The sequence below is a fragment of the Megalops cyprinoides genome, chromosome 12 (assembly GCF_013368585.1).
Source record: "Megalops cyprinoides isolate fMegCyp1 chromosome 12, fMegCyp1.pri, whole genome shotgun sequence".
Taxonomy (NCBI): domain Eukaryota; kingdom Metazoa; phylum Chordata; class Actinopteri; order Elopiformes; family Megalopidae; genus Megalops; species Megalops cyprinoides.
In genome coordinates, this window is record NC_050594.1 from 17,830,400 (window position 1) to 17,849,877 (window position 19,478).

The following is a 19,478-nucleotide window of genomic DNA, read 5'->3' on the forward strand; positions in this document are numbered from 1 at the left end:
ATCATTGACATCTATGTAGCTCCTTGTGGTGGCCAGTCAGATAGTGATCGATGGCAGAGGGAAGCTTTCCTTGTAGAACGCAATTCCTGCCTATCACTGTGCATTAATAGATGGGCACTAACAGGTAAATTGACAAGAAGGGAAGACACCACGTTAACACAAATGAAATTTTATGTATTTAAATGTGACATACTAATGTATGTGTTTCAAATATTAAGATATAGTAACCCTTGCAATTTTAATGACATTATGTACATATGTTGTGAAACATATTCATCAATATGCATTAGTCTGCATTTGTTGCATAAGTGGCCATAACTGCCATATTTGGAATGGACGGCACTTCTTTACATATTCAATGTAATGCTTTCACATGCATTTCATATTTGACCATATGTTAATATAACTGCTCTTTACTACCCAGTGATCACGGATCTGTCACCGTGCGTAAATGTCTGAGTAATATTAATTGTACATTTAATAAACAGAATAGTTGTGTGTAAACATCGTATCTGAAAGAGACCAGTAAAACAGCCCCAGGAAATACACCTTTAAGATATAACCATCGCTCCCTCCCTCTCGAGAAAAAAAAATTACATCACCCGGTAGAGTAGCCAATGGAAGAGTCGGATCCATGAGCGTGAGAAATAGTATGTGTATTTCTCATGTAAGCGTGTGCATACGACTGTGTGTGAGTGTGTGAGTGTGAGTGTGTGCTGTGTGCGTGTCTGTATGCGAACGAGCTGATTCCGATTTTAAACAATACAAGCTGCGCTTTTTACAAACAATCTGGCGAGTGGGATGAAGACAAACTAGGACGAAGCAATTAAATAATCTGAAGTTACAGAACCGATCTTTGCCGAAGACGAGCTAAATCATCCACACAACAGGGAGTATAACAGTGTCTTATTTGTAATCAGCTCTAAATTTTATTTACTATAAAATGTAATACAGCAATTAGTAAAGTGGCCTACCTGAAGCAATTCGTTACGACAGTTCAGCTACCGAGTACCATGTCGTTTCTTCAGCTGTAGTGTTTGAGTGTACGCTCTTTGTGTGTGCATGTGTGTGTGAATGTGTGTGAACGTGAATGTGCCTTTTGATAAGTGTGCTAAACTGTTAGCGGAGTTTGGTGAACATGCCGAATGTAGTTGGCTATGCATAGCTAACTTAACATAATCGCTACTTTTGTAAGATAGCAAAAAAAGAAGAAAAAAAGTTTCTAGCAGAAGCCATATTAATCAGATATAAATCAGGATGATGAAGACCTTAACGAAAAAGCTGAGAAGGCACTCTCTTAATGAAATACACCCATTTCAGCTAAAGGTAAGTTTGTATCGTCATGATTTTAAAGTGAATATTTATATAATTAGATGATTGTGTACAGATCCTCCTTATTTGTAGTGGCAATCTTAGGAATGTGTTTACTTTTCCAGTATTCACATGCTAAATATGAACGATGCGAAAATGATTTCTGTTAGACTTTAGTCCCAGAGTTTCATAGCGGAAGGAATGCATTAATAAATGCTGGCAATGTTGTAATGTCATATTAACAGCAATTTATCAAGTATTTCCTTACCAATATTTGAACAGCCGGTTGCCGCTGCGATGCCATGGGGGTTGGTTATGGGTCTGTTTGAGAAAACTGTTAAGTGCGGTCATTTTGCTATGCGTTTGTCATTGTTACGTGTAGTTAGGAATTTTCTAGTTTTCGTGAGTGTCCAGGGATTTTTTTTTTCTACAGTATGTAATTTGAGTTTCCTGGCCTGTTTAGAATCATGGACACTGGAATAGGTCATGCCCACAAGCTCTTACTGTGACCCCGAGGCTGCCATCTCAGCAGGTTTTAAAGCTCAGTTAACTCAGCTAACTGCCCACAGGAACGTGTGGACTACACAGACACATACCCACAGAGCAATCAGCATATGTATGTGGTTGAAACTCCACACATAAACAACCTTTTCCACCTTCACAGTAACACAGATGCAAACACACACTTGAACACACAAAGTGAGTCAGGCTGGTTTGAACACAGGCCTTACACAGTACATTCTATGCGTCACCTGTGTGCCAACACCTGCTGGCAAACAGAATCAAAGTTACATATGGGAACACACTGTTAGCATTGTTACCTCATTGCCTAAATGAAGTCCTTATAAAGTGTAAGGTTACATGCATCTACCGCAACCTACAGTCTATCTGTGTCTTTATTGAAGTATATTGGGTTGTGTCCCTCTGAGTTGGCCTTGTGCAGTAGGTGCTTCTGCAGAGCCGTGAAAAGAGTGCATGTGACCACGGCTTCTGTCTGTCAGCCTCACATGTGATCAAATTAGAAACTCACTGTCTGCACACAGGGTGTTACCGTACTCTGTTCCCTTGGCACCAGCATGTCCTTTGAAGATGGAGCTCTTGTTGGTTATCTCGGCAACCGCACACACACACCACCCCCCACCACATAAACACACACACACACACACACACACACACACACACATACACACACACACACACACATACACATCCTTGTGCTCTCCCATGAAGGGAAAGTGAAAGCACTTGGGTGGGTGTGATTGAGTCACCCTTTTGCTCTGCGGCTGTGAATAAGGATTTGAGGAAGTAGCTTACCTCACACCCTGATATGGTTTGAGCCCCATTCAAAACACCACGTTTATGGCGAGAGAGCCTGATGGTTAGTAAGCATGCAAATCCATGAACCTAGGATTGTATGACATAGATTAAAATGCGAAAGTAGGAGATCCTTCAGAGACAGAATGTGCATTTCACAGATGAGGTAGGGGGTGCATCAGTCAGGCACATCTGATACTATCTCCACTATTTCTTTTTATAGTACTCCATTTAATGTGAGTGTCAAAAGTGGTTTATGAATTGATCATGCATACATTGTTGGAATAGGATTTATCGTTGCATAACAGAGACCATTGAAGCATCCAGTTTTAGAATGAATGCCAAATAGGTTTATTGCAGTGTAGCACATTGCTCCTGCTTTGCTCCCAGTTAGGCTTAACCAATAAGTACAATTAGGGTGATTTACACTCGGGATTCGTGGAAGGTGTGCCAGATTTGGCTGTGATGGTTTCAGAGGAGAGTTGATCAGGATTGGCATGGTTGTTCCCTAACTGTTTGTTGTAACTGATCGGAGGTCAGTGGCATAGGGACAGCCAGCATGCCTAAATGAAGTCTCTGTCACTCACTCACTGTCATGGAACCTTTAAGCTGGATGAGGGGCAATTTCTCTTTCACACACACTCTTGCACACACACTCTGAGCTACAATCTGAAAGACTGAGTCAGAACACTGAAACATGCAGACACAGATGCAAAGGGACAGTCTCATACACACTTACACAGTAATGCTCAGAAACAGTCAGAAAACTGACATACACAGTACAGACATACACACACACACTCTCACACACTTAGCAATATGCAGAGGTGTACAAGGACTAAACGCAAGATAGATTTGCCTTGCTGTTGGCATTGGCTCTTTCCTTTAACATTGCAATGCATATTTAAATGAAATATAGTGCATACCTCCAACCTGATCATTTTTCAAATCCTTTTTTAATGTAATCATTTTATAGATTTGGATAATTTCAGTGTGAAAGATAGCATTGGATTTTTCCCTCAATGGTCGACATTAGTACAGTGTGCAGCTTATTATTCGGTATGCAAAAAGCAAGCACAAGCACAGAGCAATGTGCAAAGAGAGAACATGTCATTAGTGGAACAGATGCACTGTATGATGTGTGTGAAGGCTGATATGACATTTGTAGAGCTGTGTGAAACACTCCCCAAGAGAAGAAATGTGAAAGGCAAGAGGAAAATGATGGCTCTCAAAATCTCTCAAGTTTAATTTCGGTTGTGTGTGAATTCCCACACTCGTGTGTGTGTGTGTGTGTGTGTGTGTGTGTGTGTGTGTGTGTGTGTGTGTGTGTGTGTGTGCGAGTGCCTACATGCGTGCATTTGTGCATGCGTGCATGTGCGTACTCAAGCAGATGTGTGTGTTTGTGGCTCAACCAGCATGCTAGTGCATTCCAGATACTCGTGCTTCAACAGGTTACGGGCAAACCCATATATGCCAGTCAAGTAGTGTCTTGCAACTTCACAACAATGGACTCAGTTGTCGTACTGACACACTGCTGTGGTCACTAATTCCACACAGGTCTCTCCTGTTGGTCACACAGCGCATAAATACAGACACTCAACTTCCGCCACAGTACTAAATCAGCTGACACAGTCTGAGAGATGACGAGGTCTGTGTCTGTGCTGCTGTTATGTGGCACAGTAATGACAGAAAATACTGCCCACTACTCAAAGTCCTGTGTCAGTGCATTTTGCCCACCTGTGGTGTTAGCAATGTTGCTGTGCAGTTGGGCATTGTCAAAGGTTTGAGTCATTCAGGAGGTGTGTACTGTTGACAAGGAGCCTGAACTGTAAGGGGGGTTGTAGTACTTAATAGTAGTAATACTCCTGAAAGGAAGGGAAAGGCATTGAGTTGCATCATTTCATTATATGTGTGCTTCATGGTTTATATTCTACATCCAGATGAATGATTATAGGAGAACTTGTGTGAAGCCCCAGCAGCATCCCTTTGAGGCCAGGACCCTAACATAATGCCAGCAGCACCTGGCTATCTGTGGCACTGCACTGCCGTGCCACTTAAACCTGCCCAGATCTGACCTCTGGCCAGACTGAAATTGCAGGCTAAGGGTTCACAATAATCTAATGCCAAACTATTTGTCCAAACTGGTATGATGTTGTAGCATTTCAGTTTGCAAGAAAAAGTGAAGTGTAGTTTTGGAAAAAAAAAATGTTTGTCTTAAATTTGCTTTAGTAATTTCAAAAAAATGGCGCTGTTGGAGACTGAGGTGGACTGAATGTCGCTTGTCCATGCGTGTCTGTCTGTGTTCGTGTGTGCATGAGTGTTTTGCCCTTCTGGGGTCCGTTAGCAGCAGAAGAGCCGTGAAGCACACAGAACGCTACTCCCAGCATCTCTGCAGATTACACACCCTTTTTAGATAGTCCGTACGTAATCCCCCCTCCCCATCCCTGCCCCTAATCTAGCTCACACCCTCCGATGTGAAAGGGTGCCAGTAATCCTGCCCGGGTCTAGTGTGCCACCGCTCTGCACCTGTGCCTTGCTGCACGCCACATTCCCCGTGCTTTATCAGGCCCGCATCTGCAGCTCTCACGGTTGTCACAGTAAGACTGTGGCAACAGAGGGAAGAGGAGGTCTGTAATACAGGAACAGAGGGGGGGGGGGGGGGCAGGCAATCCATTCACCATGCCAGTAATAACTGGGCCAGCAATGAGAGAGAAAAGGGGAACTGGGTGAAGTTAATGTGTGTTTGGGACTGGCTGCATACATATCAGAAACGTTCACCACACCGCTAAAGCCAGAGAGAGAGAGAGCCTCTTCCCCAGAAGGAGACAAGTGTAGCCTAGCACTCAGTGTTAGCTGAAAATAATCTCTGTAGTATTCTGTACAGGAATTTGTTTGTGTACGCAGTGAATTTTAAGGCTGCTTCTCATAAGCAAGCATGACTTCATTGGATATGCCTCTGGTGTCAGATTTAGTTGTGACAGCCATTTGCTTAGTAGTGTGGTCCTCGCTTACTTTGAGGATGAGGTGACCCACCCTACCCATGACAGAGAGAAAGTGATGATGTGAAACTTCCTCAGGCTTAGAACAAGGGCTGCGACCTGCGGGAGCAGTAAGTTGCAGTAGTTTAACCATGCTGGTGTGAAAGGGTAAGCAAATCAGATGTGCACTGCCGCAGCATGTATGCAAACCTGCCCTGTGTCAGGTTCCACACCATCAGTGACAAACTGTCTCTTTCACATACAAACACGTCACATCCCCCTTATGGGAGCTGTGCTCTATGTTCACTGTTGCATGCATACACACACACACTGACACGTACGTGCACACACATGCACACAGTCACGCACATTCAGACACATATATTACACACAAACCTACAACCACACAGACATACACACACCCATACACAGTAAAATACTCCGATGCTCTGTATCACACATGGTCAAAGTCTCACATGTACATAATTGCACACACGCACGTGCAGCTCTGAGCACAGTTGGCTATTCTGTGGAAGAGTTCCCTCATTCTCTCCGACTCTCACCATCCTGTTTCATACGAGATTTGCATGTTTCATGTCCTTATTATTAAGTCAGGATGCAGGTTTTAGTTCAAGAGGAGGTACAATTGTCCTGTTGTGCGAGTCCCTGGTTGAAGAGGAACCAGCAGAAACATGGCGGGTTGTTTCAGGTTCCCATTGTTCATGTATAAAGCCTGAATGGATTTGGCACATTTGAAAAGAGGGGAGAGATGGAGATGGAGGTCGTGTGAGAGATGTCTGCTTGTACTTGACTTCGGTAGGAGCTCCCAGTTCTTCCTGCAGTGTTTCCTCATAGCACAGCTGTGGGCTTGAGCCATCTTTCTTGACAGTCTCCGAACAAACAAACAAACAAACAGGTGAGGATCTCATTATGTGTCTGCTGTGCAGGCGCTCCTTTGGGGTTTACCCTCTTGGGGAGGCGTTTTTCAGGGAAAACCTCTGGGTCCTGTGGAAGGGACATCTGGGGAGGAGACCTAAGGTCAGGGATGTGGAGGGACGTGGGCAGGGACAAGAGACTAAACTGCGGAGATGTGAGGGCACAGGAGGCTTGAGCGTCCGTGGGTGGGACACAAGGTTCCCCCCCCCCCCCCCGGTCCCCCACTGCCCCACTGCTTTTTTTGGACAGGGCCCAGGACAGTTTATGACCCCCATTACCAGGGAGCCTCATAGCCCTACTTATGCTGACAGCCTCATTGGCAGACGAGTCCTCCTTCATTTTCTCCCTAGAGGGAGGTAGAAGAGAAACAAGTGAGAGCTGTCTCACTGCCTCACTGAGAGGCATGAACACTCCAGAGCAGCTTGTAGTCTACTGAAAAATTCAGCAGCGTTCTTTTGATCTCCCCTGCCTTGGGTGAGTGAAATCAGTTTTATTTCATGCGGGGCCTCTTGGTGTTGCTGATATGTTTGGTGAACAGGAGACCTCAGAGGAAGGTCACGGATACGCAGAGCATGGCTCGTTGCCTTGCAGGAAGCCACACGATTTTACATTGGAATTGGCTGAAGCAGAGGGTGCGTGGTGCAGGGGATTGTTGGTTTTGTATGATTCCAAGCTGAAACCACATGTGTGATAAATATTGTGTGTGACACGGACAGCGGCAGCGCCTCTCTCCCAGAGATATGAGCGTCTTGTGGTGGGAGGTAGCAGCCAGTGTGGGGTGTGGGGCGCAGAACACAAGATCTTCATCTCCGCTGCTAGCAGGGTGAGGAGAGGTGCTGAAGGTTCTTCTGTACATGCCTGCTTTCTGGCCTGCCTTTCTGTGATATCTGCAGGGCATTACTTAACTCCTATCACAGCAGTCATTTACTACGGGGCTCTTGATGGAACCGCTTTTAAAGAAGCCTCTTCAGAAATGCGATTGACAAAGCAGGCCTATGCTCCCAACTGTGGTTTGGTTTTGAAAAGAAAGCCTGGCCCTTTACCTCCACACCCTGACAGCTTCTTTCCAGTGTCTAAGTTTAAGCATTGACAACCAGAAGCCGTTTTATTACAGCCTACCTATCATACCTTTAACATGAAGTTTGTGTAGTGCGAGAAGCAGACTTAACTTCTCTGAGAAATGCCTGTGAATGTTGCATTAAATCAGTGAGCTCCATGCTGTCTGTGCCTCTTCAGGTGAAGGTATTGAGACACTTGAATGTCTTAGAGCAATTCAAATGATCAACTCATTATGAACTCCTGAAGCTGCTTAATAACAAACTGATCATTTGAATCAGCTGTGTTGGAGCAGGGAGAGATCTAAAACATGCAGGGCAGGGGGTCCTCCAGGAGAGGGTTGAGAAACACTGTCTTAGAGCATTGCTGTATCATGGCTGGTCAGGTGTGTGCAGCATTTTGTACCTGGAGGCAATGCACATCTCTGGTCTGATGTGGCAGGTGTTTAGCATGGCTGAAGGGGGCTTTACCTCTGTGATGGCCATCCACCCTGGTGGTTGGTGGTTCAGCATTATTATTTGTATTGTCTACAGTGTGATCATTTGTAGGGTTGGCCTTGGATTGGGGGTAGAGTGTGATGGGGAATAGCATATGATGGGGGTAAAGTTAAGAGGCTGATGGGGTATAGAGTGTGATTGGAGTGTGTTGGACATGGAGTGAGTTGGGTCAGAGTGTAGAGGGTGGAGGGGTATAGAGCGTGATTAGAGGGTGTTGGGTGTATGGTGTGACTGACAGAGGGCTTAACCCCTACACCCTTACAGATCTCCTACCATGGCAGTGAGGAGGGTGGGGAGAGTGAGGACTCTGAGGGAGAGAATCAGGAGCTGGCACAGATCGACAGGGGTATGTCCTCTCTCTCCTGCTTTATCTCTCTCTGTAGCCATTTACATTACGTTTGCCTTGTAGACGCTCTTATTCAAGTGCAGTTTAGACAGTTTACTTAATGTAATTTTGTATATCGTCCATTCATACAGCTGAATTATTACTGAAGTAATTTGGTTGAAGTCTCTTGGCTAGTGGTACTACAATAGTGGCCCACCTGGAGATTGAACCAACAACCTTTGGGTTTCAAGCTCTGCTCCTTACAACTACATCACACTGCTGCCTGTTGGCCAAAGTAAAATTCAAATGTAAATTTGTTTTATTGACGTGAAGTACTATATTAACATAAGTTATAACAGATTTTGGATGTACAATGCCTGCCATATTAATCAAATCAATAAATGTCTTTTAAATTTCAACTAAAACATGATTTAAAAGAAACCAGGATTATTTTGAGCACCAACAATTCTTTGCCTTTGATGTATTATGTGAAATTTAATGGTGTAAAATGTAGTGGTATTTGCAGAGCCTCAGTCAGCCTTCATAGAGGCATACGCACGTATAGGTATGGAGGGACATTATCTCACCTTTTATGTGTCACCTCTCACCTTTGCTCTCAGAGAGGCGGCGGAACTGTGGGCTTACCCCTCTGGCCACCAGCCAGCAGCACAACCAGGGGGCGCTCTCCCCCGCCCGTCTGCGCCGGCTGCGGGTGCTGCTGGACCCTGCGCTGGACCGCCACAGCTCGGAGGAGGAGCTGGAGCGCATCAGCCGGGACTTCCTGCAGCCGGCCGGGGAGGGCAGGAAGTGGGCCGACCACAGCAGCGCCTCCAGCGACGAGGAGGTGAAGGACCTCTGCGGGCCTGTGGAGCCGGGGACTTGCCTAGCGGCCTCTCCCAGCCCGGTGCTCTTCAGTGCCTCTCCGCCGCACAGCCTCAGGCCCCCGGTGCGGGGCTCGGCCCGGCCCATCATTCTGACCCACTTCGAGCCGGCGGCGGCGCCGTACAGGCGGCACAGGCAGGGGTACCCGGGGGAGCCGGGCAGGCCCAGCCTGGACCTTGAGAAAATGCAGCAGGTTGGCTCCGCTCTCTAAGGCTTTCATCATCATCCTTGTCCGTGTCCCTGTCCCCTTCACCTTCACTCCCAGCGGGCCTTTCTGCTCCTTCAACCGCCACGCTGGCGGCTTTGTGACAACTGCGTAACATTTTTGCAACATTTCCATATGTCGCTGTCATAACAATGTTGTATTTCTGCACTGTTGTAGCAATGTAACATCTTATCCTTCCTGTTACCCACCAGAAAGTGCATAAAGTGTACAAACGTGTGTGGTAGAACACCTGTTGGTAGAGACAGGAACTCTTTCATTCTGCGGTGGTTTGTTTGACACTCAAAGGAAGTTGTAAAAGAGCTTTAGAGCACCAGCTCCGCTGCACCTGCAGAGAGAGGAGCCTGCTAACAGATGATCCTTTTCACCCAAACTCTAACACACCGGCTAGATGAGGTAATGGCCCTGGTCTCCCCCGGTCCAGGACAAACCCCTCATGGTGGCCCCAGTAGAAGGAGGAAGTCAGGATGGGCAGCAGATGTCTGCTCTGTTCCCACAAAAAGCAGCAAGGGAGAAAGACGGAGGGGGAGCAAAAAGCTAATAATGAGTCAGAGAGAAGCCGGTCGGGTGATCGTTAAACCCAATCGCTGCCAGGGCCCAGACTGTGAGAGGAGGGGGGGTGGGGGGTGGTCCATATGTCTCCGGGAGATTGTGGAGAGGGCGAGCAGATGACAAGGTGCAGGGGGCAGCGAGAGAGGGAAAGGGAGGGGGGAGGGCGGGGGGGGAGGGCGGTCAAGTGGAATGGGAGGGGTTTGGGCAGGGGAGGTGTGTTGGGGCAACAATAGGGGGCCGCCGAAGCGGCTGGCAGACACTCCTTTTGTATTAACCCTTCAGAGTGCTGCTGCTCACAGAGGGCCGGGAGACACGTTCTGTCTCGTCACGTGGATCTCTGCGTGCTGTGCGACCCTTGTGTCGAGGAGATATGCTCTTTTTCTTTAAAAGGAACAGACACACGCACGGCCTTCACAGCATCATGTGCTGGCTACCACTGAAAGAACAGCCTGAGACAAATCAACACTCATGCACAGCACTGCCCGAACCTTTTCTCTCTCACACTCTCCAGTGCAGACTGTACGCCAGTCCAGATACAGCTAATAGCAGCCTATTGACAGTTGCTGGAAATATTCACATTGTAGCTGCTTTGTTTAGTCTGTATCCAGTGATTGCGGTCTGTGAGACACGCAGATGTGACAAACAGTGCCTTGTTGGGAGGTTGAGGCCGGGGCAGGTTGTCACCCGTCATGTTTGGGATCACTCCCCACAGGAACACAATGGCCAGGGTCTTAAATTTCCATTTTAATTCCTCTCATCCAAAAGCACTTGTGGCGTAATAATCCCCAGACAATTCCTCAATTGTAGAGGCTCCTGTAAGAAGCAGAATTCTGCCCCGCGGACTCGAGGAGCTGGTCATTCTCTGTTACATAAAAGCACATTTATGGGGCCCGACCATGATACCATGGTTAAGAAAAAAACCAAAGTTTATGTAGCCTGTGAGAATGTGTCGATGAACATTATTGGAGTATTTGCATTTGTCTGAGAATTTGCATGTTGAAACACGGGTAGGCAGGCAATGACCTGAGCTGTTTGAATCTGTGTTCTCTGCTGTATAAATTAATCAGAGTCTTTATCCTTACAGAAAATGCTCCTGAAAAAGAACTGTGGCGGAAAGACGAGGACCATAAAGATCCGGGTAAGTTCACAGTCACTCTGCTACCCCTGATCACAGTCCTGTATGAGGATCAAGAGTTCTGTTACACTGGCTGTAAGTCTACACTAAATGAGGTCGTGAAGCTCAAACAATCAGGCCTCTCTTATTGCGAACACTGTGAGGTCCTGCGAGGTGCATGCTGGGAATTCACCTGGCACAGGTGCCTATTCCCATGCTCTACTAAGTCTCTGACTGGTCCCGCTCCAGCAGGAAATCTCTCTTTATTAAACTTCACCCTATTATATTACCGCTAGTTGCACTGACTTTCCTGTGCAAAGGTTAAAAACCATGAGGTATTTACTAAGGAGGAAAACATAACCTGCACCAGATGAAGCCTTTTTTAGATTAATCACCATGAGTACTTTAGAGGGGTTCTTTGTGTGTATCTTTCAGAGGTGGTTTGCTTATTTTTTAATCAGTATTTAAAGGATGCTGGAGCAGTGCTGTCATTCTGGGAAATTCACAGTCTGTGATACAAAAGATTCCTTCTGCAGTGAAGCTGGTCTAAATCTGTCAGAGCTTTGATGTCAAATGAATGGCTGGCTGGTCCTCTGCAGACCGTGGTGCTCAGGTGGAGCTCTGGGAGAGGTGCAGGTCATACCCCTCTTGCACTGGACGGCCTCTGTGTGTTCTCTTTGTGTGCCGGCGCGCCCGCTGCCCTCTCAAAGGGAACAGCTTGAGTCAGCGTGGAGGGCCTAGGCTTTTGGCAGAGCCCTGCGCGATTCCAGAAGGATTAACAGAATGAGGCGAAACGTTGGCGAAACGTTGCGTCATTGTCAGCGTGGGTCCGTTGGACTGCTGCGAGCTTCCTTCCCCACCGGCAGCCCTGAACAGACACGCACAAGGGCGACCCTGAGCACGTCCACAGGGACTCTGCCACTGCTGTAAGAACACCGCACACACACACATGCACACAGTCACACTGAGGACCTGCAAAAACACACACACACACACACTGAGGACCTACGCGCACACACGCACACGCACACACACACACACACACACACACACGCACACACACACGCTGTCACACTGAGGAGATACACACACATACACCGTCACACTGAGGAGATACACACACATACACCGTCACACTGAGGAGACACACACATACACACACACAGTCACACTGAGGAGATGCACACACACACATACGTAGTCACATTGAGGACACATAAGTATGCAATCACATTCTGCATACTACGCACAGTTGCTCACATTCATATTTTGCACAAACCTGCATCAATACAGACTCTCATGCTCTCTCCTTCACTCTCTCACTCACTTTCTCATTATATCTCTTGCACACACACACACCACACACTGGAGAGCAAATTTGCACTTTGGTGCACTTTTTGAAATCCATGATCTGTTCCATTGTCTCCTACCTTAATAACAAGCACATAAGATATCTACTGTACAATAAATCATAGTATTACCAAATGAAGCCCTTTTTTCAAAAGCAAATATGAGCCTGAAGAGGAAACTGAGGCAGTTGGGCTGAAAGAGCCTCTTTTCCTGAATTTAGGCTTCTTTTCCATGGCTGAAGTCATCCTCCATTTATAGAAGCGGGCTGGTATCTGAACTCCTCAGGCAGGGTGGAGGAAGATGTTGTTAATTATCTCCTGGTGTTGTTGATTCCTGGTCTGTAGGCTCTTTCCAGGCACAGCTGAGATGCTGCAGATCTGAGCGATGGGGGCCTCTCTTTCTTTCCTGGCAGGGAGCCAGGAGGGGGGCGGGGGCCACTGTGGTTTGGGGGGCCGCAGGGCGGAGGGGTGGGTAAGACGGATTTGGGGGGGGATCAGATACAGGAGAGGAACTGTGGGAGCAGCGGGGGAGAGTCTGGGAGGTGGTATCCAGGAAGGAGCGATCGGAAGCTGGGGAAAGTCATCCGTGGATGCGGCCTGGATTAGAAAAACAAGCCCGGCTGCGGAGGCTCAGATCTGTAGAGGGGAGCTAATTCCCAAGGAGAGCGGTGGGGCGGAAGCGAGCGACTGGGGAGCCGAAGGGGACAGGCGCAGCCCTGCTCCTGGGAGCACCCCGAGCACCCCCCCCCCCTCCCCTCCCCAAGAAGCAGAGGCTACCATTATGAAGCTCCCCAAATAGTTTGCCTCTGGCAGGACACGACAGCCTGAAAACTGATAAACCCAGATAGGTGATGTGTCGGAGTTAAACTAGATCCTGCACCACTATGTGGTGCTGAGCTCTGGCTGGGATGTAATTAAAAGATGTAATATTTAGCATTCAGATTTAATTTGCTGTTGTCCTGTTTGTTTAACCCCCTATCGGCATTCCGTGGTATGTCATTCTTTGTACATAGATTACAGGTGCTGCAAGACGATAACATCATGCTTCCTAGTTCACAAACGTGAAAGACAGACTGGTGTATTTCATCCAGATTTACCTAAGCAGTGCAGAGTGTTTGTCTTGCTGCCCTCTGTTTAAGTCTGACTGTGGCCCCTCAAGCCCAAAGTCCTGTGAGCTGTTGATCTAAACCTGCGGCGGAGAGCTCAAGTAACCTGTTGATCAGACTAGTGAACACGATGTACAAACTGTGTGGGGAGTGGTGCGGCAACAGGAAAAACTCCAACCTGCCTCTACACACAAGCATGCTCTCTAACTAGGCCGGCTCGCTACAACTGCAGCCATATGGATAACATCTTAGCTCCTTCATCTATCCGTTTGACCTAGAATTCGATACTCCCTTATGTCACTTCCTGCCGCGTTCTGCATTCTGACCCGGCCGTTTCAGGAGAAACCAGATCCAGAAAAGCAAGCGCCCACCAAACGCCGGTGCTGGCATGAGTTGTTTTCAGCAGTCTGAGAAACATTTACCAGTTAGGCGTGGAAGGACAGGGCCACACCCTAATGCTCGCACATTGGATTTTCTCTTTGTTGGACTGGGAATGCAAGTCTGTGATTGGGTCTAAGATGCATCTACATATCACAGTAATTCTGCAGGAGGCTGTTGCCAAGTTACAGTGGCCTAATCCCCCTAGGAGGCAGTCTACGTCAGATCCCCTTCAAAGCCTGAAGGCATGATGTTTGCTGTTGTTGCGATTACCATTGGTCGTTTTTCCACACCAAAGTTACTTTGCCTCTTTCACTTGCCCTGGAGCAAGAACTGTTCAGTCCTTAAACAATTAACTGAAAAACAAATTAAACTGAATTCACTGAGACAGCTGCCCTGTAGTGCTTTTAAGAGGGAGATATGAATAGAATCACACTGAAGAAAGATGTTTTCTTTTATGTTTTCACTGCGGCAAAACACCTTGGACTGTACAGTTCTCACATAATGAACAGCAGATAACTCCCAAGAGTTGCCAAATCCAGATCAGTATTCAGTTAACAGGTCAGTTAAGCCTAATTAATTAAAAGAAGTTTGAATGAATAGCATGGACTAGCATGCGTACTAGGTCTACAGGACTAAGAATGGGAGTCAGTGGCAGTGTGTGACGCTTAGCGCTGCATGGAAGAAGTGACCATAGACAGTGGGGAAGGTTAGATGGTCAGAGGGGGACGGGGTGCCGGGGGGGTGGGGGGGTGGTGGTAGTGGGTTGGAGCTGTAGGCAATGGGAGTGTGAGAGACGGCGGATGGGGTCCAGCGGGTGGGGACTGAAGAAACAGGGCGACAGGCAGGAGGAGAACAGTACAGGCCCTGGTGCAGGGGGTCTGCAGCTGTGATCTGAGCCCCTGTGCTTCGGTCTCCGTGTCCAGGAGGACTGCAGTCTGCCTGTAGCACACGGGCGATCACGAGCCCTGCGGGCCGGAGAAAGTGCTGCCTCGCTGCCAAGTCACACAAAGCCATTTCCTGCCGTTTCCTGTCGGGGAAAATGACTTGGGGCAGCTAATTTTAGAAGCGCTTTCTGACAGGCTCCTGGGCTGTAGAAGCGAGGTTTCTCCTGGCTTCTTCAGTTTCACAGAGCTCCGTCACTGGCCTTCTTGAAGAAAAGTCTCATTGAGGTACTAAATTGGGCAGGTTTTTTCCATTCATTCATCTGCCTTCCATGTTTCTGGCTGCTTTTCCAAGTTCACTGTTAGTTTGGTCTGATTGAGTCTTTTACATTGGAGCAGTACTGCACTCCGCATATGTGAGACATGGGAGTTTCATCCTGAGTGTAAAATCTAAAACAATCTGCAAATATGTTGGGCATAAACAACTCAATCTAGTGTTTGACAGTGTGCAGGGGACCAAAAAAGCAGAGAACTCCAAGACATTGGAGGAAAAACTGTAAGGTTATCCCCTGACCCCAGTAAAAGGCACAGTCAAGAGAAAATTCCTGGAAAATGGTGCAGTAGCAGACAAACACTGAAATGGAGACAAGTATAATCCTGTCAGTGAAAAGTGTAATTGATTACTGATACAGAAATGCAGTTATAACAGGGGAAAAATGAGTCCAGCATCTTGTAATGTCAGTCAGAAGCTCCACAGAAGCAGTGACTTAAGGAAGCAAATGGAGCTATGGCTAACAAGCAGCCTGTATGTCTGTTGTAATTACTCAGAGGCTGTGCTGTCCTGTTCTCTGTCTGTAAGCTCCTAATCTGAGCCAGATGACAGGTACACCTCTGCTATTAATACTGTGCTCACTCAGGTAATGCTGTGCACCTTTTCCACCTGACAGTCTCAGAGCCCAAACTTTGCATTGTGTGTGTGGGTGTGTTTTGCTGTGAAGGAGGCCACCTTTTCTATGCTCACTTTTCCTTGAGTTTCCTCAAGAGAGCTGTGTGGTTATGATTGTGAGTTAGGTCTGGAAAGACCTGCTTTTTTTCGCTCCTTTTTCCACTACCCTCTTGCAGTGCCATCCAGAATTCCTCCTGAGGGTATGTACACACTTTCAAGTGTGTGTGCGTGAGAGATACTTTAGGTAGCTATTCCAGGATTCTCATTCAGGGAATACCCAACAACAAAAAAAATCAATATCCATAAAAGAAGCCCCACCTAGAATGATACCGCAGGGAGACCTGGAAAAAACTTTTACATGGCTGAATATTCACTGAGGCAGCTCAGTTGGAGCAGCTTGCTCAAAGGTATATCAGCACACCTGCTATAGTAGGGAATCGAACCTGTAACCTTGTGGTTACCAGAACAGGCCTCACCCACAACTGCTGCACTGCATCCATCTCTCTCAAGCGCATTAGCAGGTCCTTGGGTCCATGGCACCTGCCACTACTGCTGCATTCTGAGTGAAACAGCAGAGCTAAGAATAGAGTGACACCTGAGACCTACCTCCCGCTGGGACCACAGCAGTGCAGTCGTGCTGGAGTCATCAATATCCCACAATGCATTGCTCATACATTATATGCGATGTTTGGATAACTGGGGCAAGGTTTGTCATGAAACTAACATACAGTTGTCATCAGGACACAGCACCAGGAATAGTGAAATACTAATTGTGGTATACTAGTAACCCAGAGTTTTCCTCTACTCTTGCAAAGTGATTAGTTGAGCCACAGAAGGGGAGGGTCTTGTGACTATGCTTTATGTGACTAGATGTAGAAGGAACATTTCCAGGGATATCCAACCCTGTCTATGTATGCTTAATGGTCAGGTGATGGAAGTGTCTGACTTTGAGCCAAGTACAATTTACACAACTCTGACAAACTGGTAGCCACTATCCTTTCCTTGGACCAAAGGGGGAGTTGCATTGCCTGGTAATGGCCAGAGCATTGTTCCTGGAAAGTCTGTGTTTATGTGCAACTGACTGCCAAACCTGATACGGGATACCTGCATGATCTGAGTCCGAGGCCATAGCAATGTGGACAGTCCCGTTTTGTCACAGTGGACAGTGACACATAGTGGACTCTGCACAGGAGGCCTTGAACGCTGGACCTGGCTGTGACATTCCCAATGTGCGCTCTCATCTCAGTTAGAGTTAATGGTTAGAGACCCGCAGCTCCAAAATCCAACCGTAGCTGTGCGTGTGTGGCTGGGTGTTACAATATGGGATACCATTTTTATTTTTTTTTACTGCAGCTGTCCTAAAAAGTTTGCACAGTTTTAGACACTGCAGTCAACAAGTGACTGCTGGGGGTGATTCTCGTTTTGTGTTGCATGTGGTTACTCTTTATGTTGCGTGCACGGCGTAGTGGACAGTGACATAACAGTTGACCTCTGAATGGCTAGCATTAGCTGCGGGTCACACTGACCGCCCGGAGCCATTGTTAATGCCCCAGAAGCAGGGTAAGCCATGCCCTCCCAGAGCCTTTTGGGCTAAGGCGGGATAAAGGCGAGATTAACCGCAAAGGAGTCTTTGGGCTCATTCTTTGTCCTCTTGTCTTCCGCAGAACCTGAGCAGCAGCCGGCCTCCCCCGAGGTATGCCTACGACCCCTCCGTCTTCGCGTTCCGGTCACTGAGCACCATCCCTCCGCGCAGCCCGCTGACATCACAGGAGGAGCCTGCCTGAGACCTGTGCGCCACGCCCCTATCCGCCCCACCCCCTCCACCTCCCCAACATGAGTGGACTCTTTTGAGAGACAGGCCAAAAAAATCAAGATATCTGACATTAAAGGCAATATTGTTTTTTTTTTTTTTTAGCATCCCTATTACTCTTAGGTCATCAGTCTGGAACATTGCTTTAAGAACAATATATCATTATTATTATTTTTAATAATAATAAGCTTAAAAACTCTTTTAAAAAAGGAAAATGTGTGGAAGCCAGGGTGTGAAAGGGTGACCGGAAGAGCGGAAGTGGCTTTTTCCCCCCTGAGCTTTCACTAAACTCACTCTCAGGAATCCCATTCGAAACCCGGCAGCACAGTGGCATCACCCACAAAGCTGCTGACTGCAGAGCAACAAAGATCCGCAGGAGCCAGAAGATTTATCCCACCTAGGGTGAAAAGGGAGAGCTGTGGGGAGAGTTATGCCCAGGGACTGGCCAGCTCCACCTGGGATCTGGCAAGACTGTTTGGTGTTGAAGGCCTACAGAGTCCAGCCAAACAATGCTCAGCTCCTAGGCTATTTCAGGTATTTTATTTGTGATTGGCCTTGTTTAGGCTCTTTTCCCATTTGCATCAGTCTAAGGCCTGTTGGGCTTTTTTTCTTGGAAATGATTTTAACTAAAGGAGATGAGAGCAGGGCATAGTATATGGGTTAGAAACGGAAAACCCAAGCAAATTTACATTGTGCTTTGGCCATAACTTGCAGATGCCTACTGAGGACAATCTGAGGTTTCCCCTTAAGGATTCCCAAAGCCTGTGTTTAAATCTCCCATCAACACCCCCCCAAAAAACATGCTTTAAAGGAACATGACTCCCTCAGTTATATCCAGCAGGTTATATTATCTTGACAAAAACTTTGTACACATTTTCCAGTGAAACTCAGAGGTTAACAGACCCATTCTAGCCATCTTGACAGAAGGCTGCACCATATCTAATTATGATACACAAAAGTCATTGTCCTTCCTGTCCATGTGACACATGGGGGGTTGGTGAGATCAGAGGCAATAATGACACACCACTCAAACCGAAAGTAGATCATTTCACGTATGTCTGCTTTATAGACTTACTGTAACACCACATGTAACATGCAAATAAAGCAAAAACAGTACTGTACTTCGACCAGCTCTATAAATGCCTATTGAAAAATGAGAGAATGCACCTTGATTCCAAGCTGTAGTAAAGTCAGTAGAGGATGTTCTCAGTGTTCAAAAATGTTGAGCAGAAGAGCAGAGAGCTCTGCACAGAGGTGCGCTAACTCTCTTCTCTGTGCTGCTCACAAGATGATGTGAGCAGCTAACCTATAAACCCAGCACCACCTGCCTTTCTCCTCCACGCGCCACCGTTCCTCTGGCTTTGAATGTAAAAAACTGTGGGCTTGTGAACAGGTCAACACGCTAACGCAGGAGACGGAGATTCAAAATTATATTTGAATGTGTTATCTGTCATAAAGATGACTTATTTATGCACACGAATGTATCTATGTACCGATCAGGCAAGACGCACTGAGATCAAATTGCAGAACGCCGCTGTAAGGTAACTGTAGCAGAGTATGTTTGCAAGTACGATTGTAACACAGTAAGAGCAAATGGGGATTCTCCCCCCCTCTGTGACTTTTCTTTGTCGCTTGTGTTCCAACTTGAGAAAATAAATGCCTTGTGGCCCCATCGTTCGGCTCTTTCTTTGATTTGCTACGCTCACAAATCTTCGGCCGTGTGCGTGATGACACAACAGTTTGTGTTTTTTTGGCAGAGGGGGAAAGTCAGCTTTGATTGCACAATAGCTAGAAGTGTTTCTGCAAACTTAGAGAAG

General features: G+C 47.0%; 1 protein-coding gene across 1 annotated transcript; it reads left to right on the forward strand.

Annotated features, from left to right (window-relative positions):
* Positions 1-668: 668 nt before the first annotated feature.
* Positions 669-19,333, forward strand: si:dkey-16j16.4. The gene is made up of 5 exons (XM_036541742.1): positions 669-1,326; positions 8,357-8,438; positions 9,038-9,492; positions 11,159-11,212; positions 17,516-19,333. Exons 1-5 carry the CDS (start codon positions 1,258-1,260, stop codon positions 17,633-17,635), a joined length of 780 nt encoding a protein of 259 aa, XP_036397635.1. The 5' UTR covers positions 669-1,257; the 3' UTR covers positions 17,636-19,333.
* The last annotated feature ends 145 nt before the right edge of the window (positions 19,334-19,478 follow it).

Coding starts and splice junctions, on each gene's coding strand:
- si:dkey-16j16.4 (XM_036541742.1), top strand. CDS start 1,258: ATGATGAAGACCTTAACGAAAAAGCTGAGAAGGCACTCTCTTAATGAA. Junction 1,327..8,356: donor TACACCCATTTCAGCTAAAG/GTAAGTTTGTAT, acceptor ACACCCTTACAG/ATCTCCTACCATGGCAGTGA. Junction 8,439..9,037: donor GCTGGCACAGATCGACAGGG/GTATGTCCTCTC, acceptor CTTTGCTCTCAG/AGAGGCGGCGGAACTGTGGG.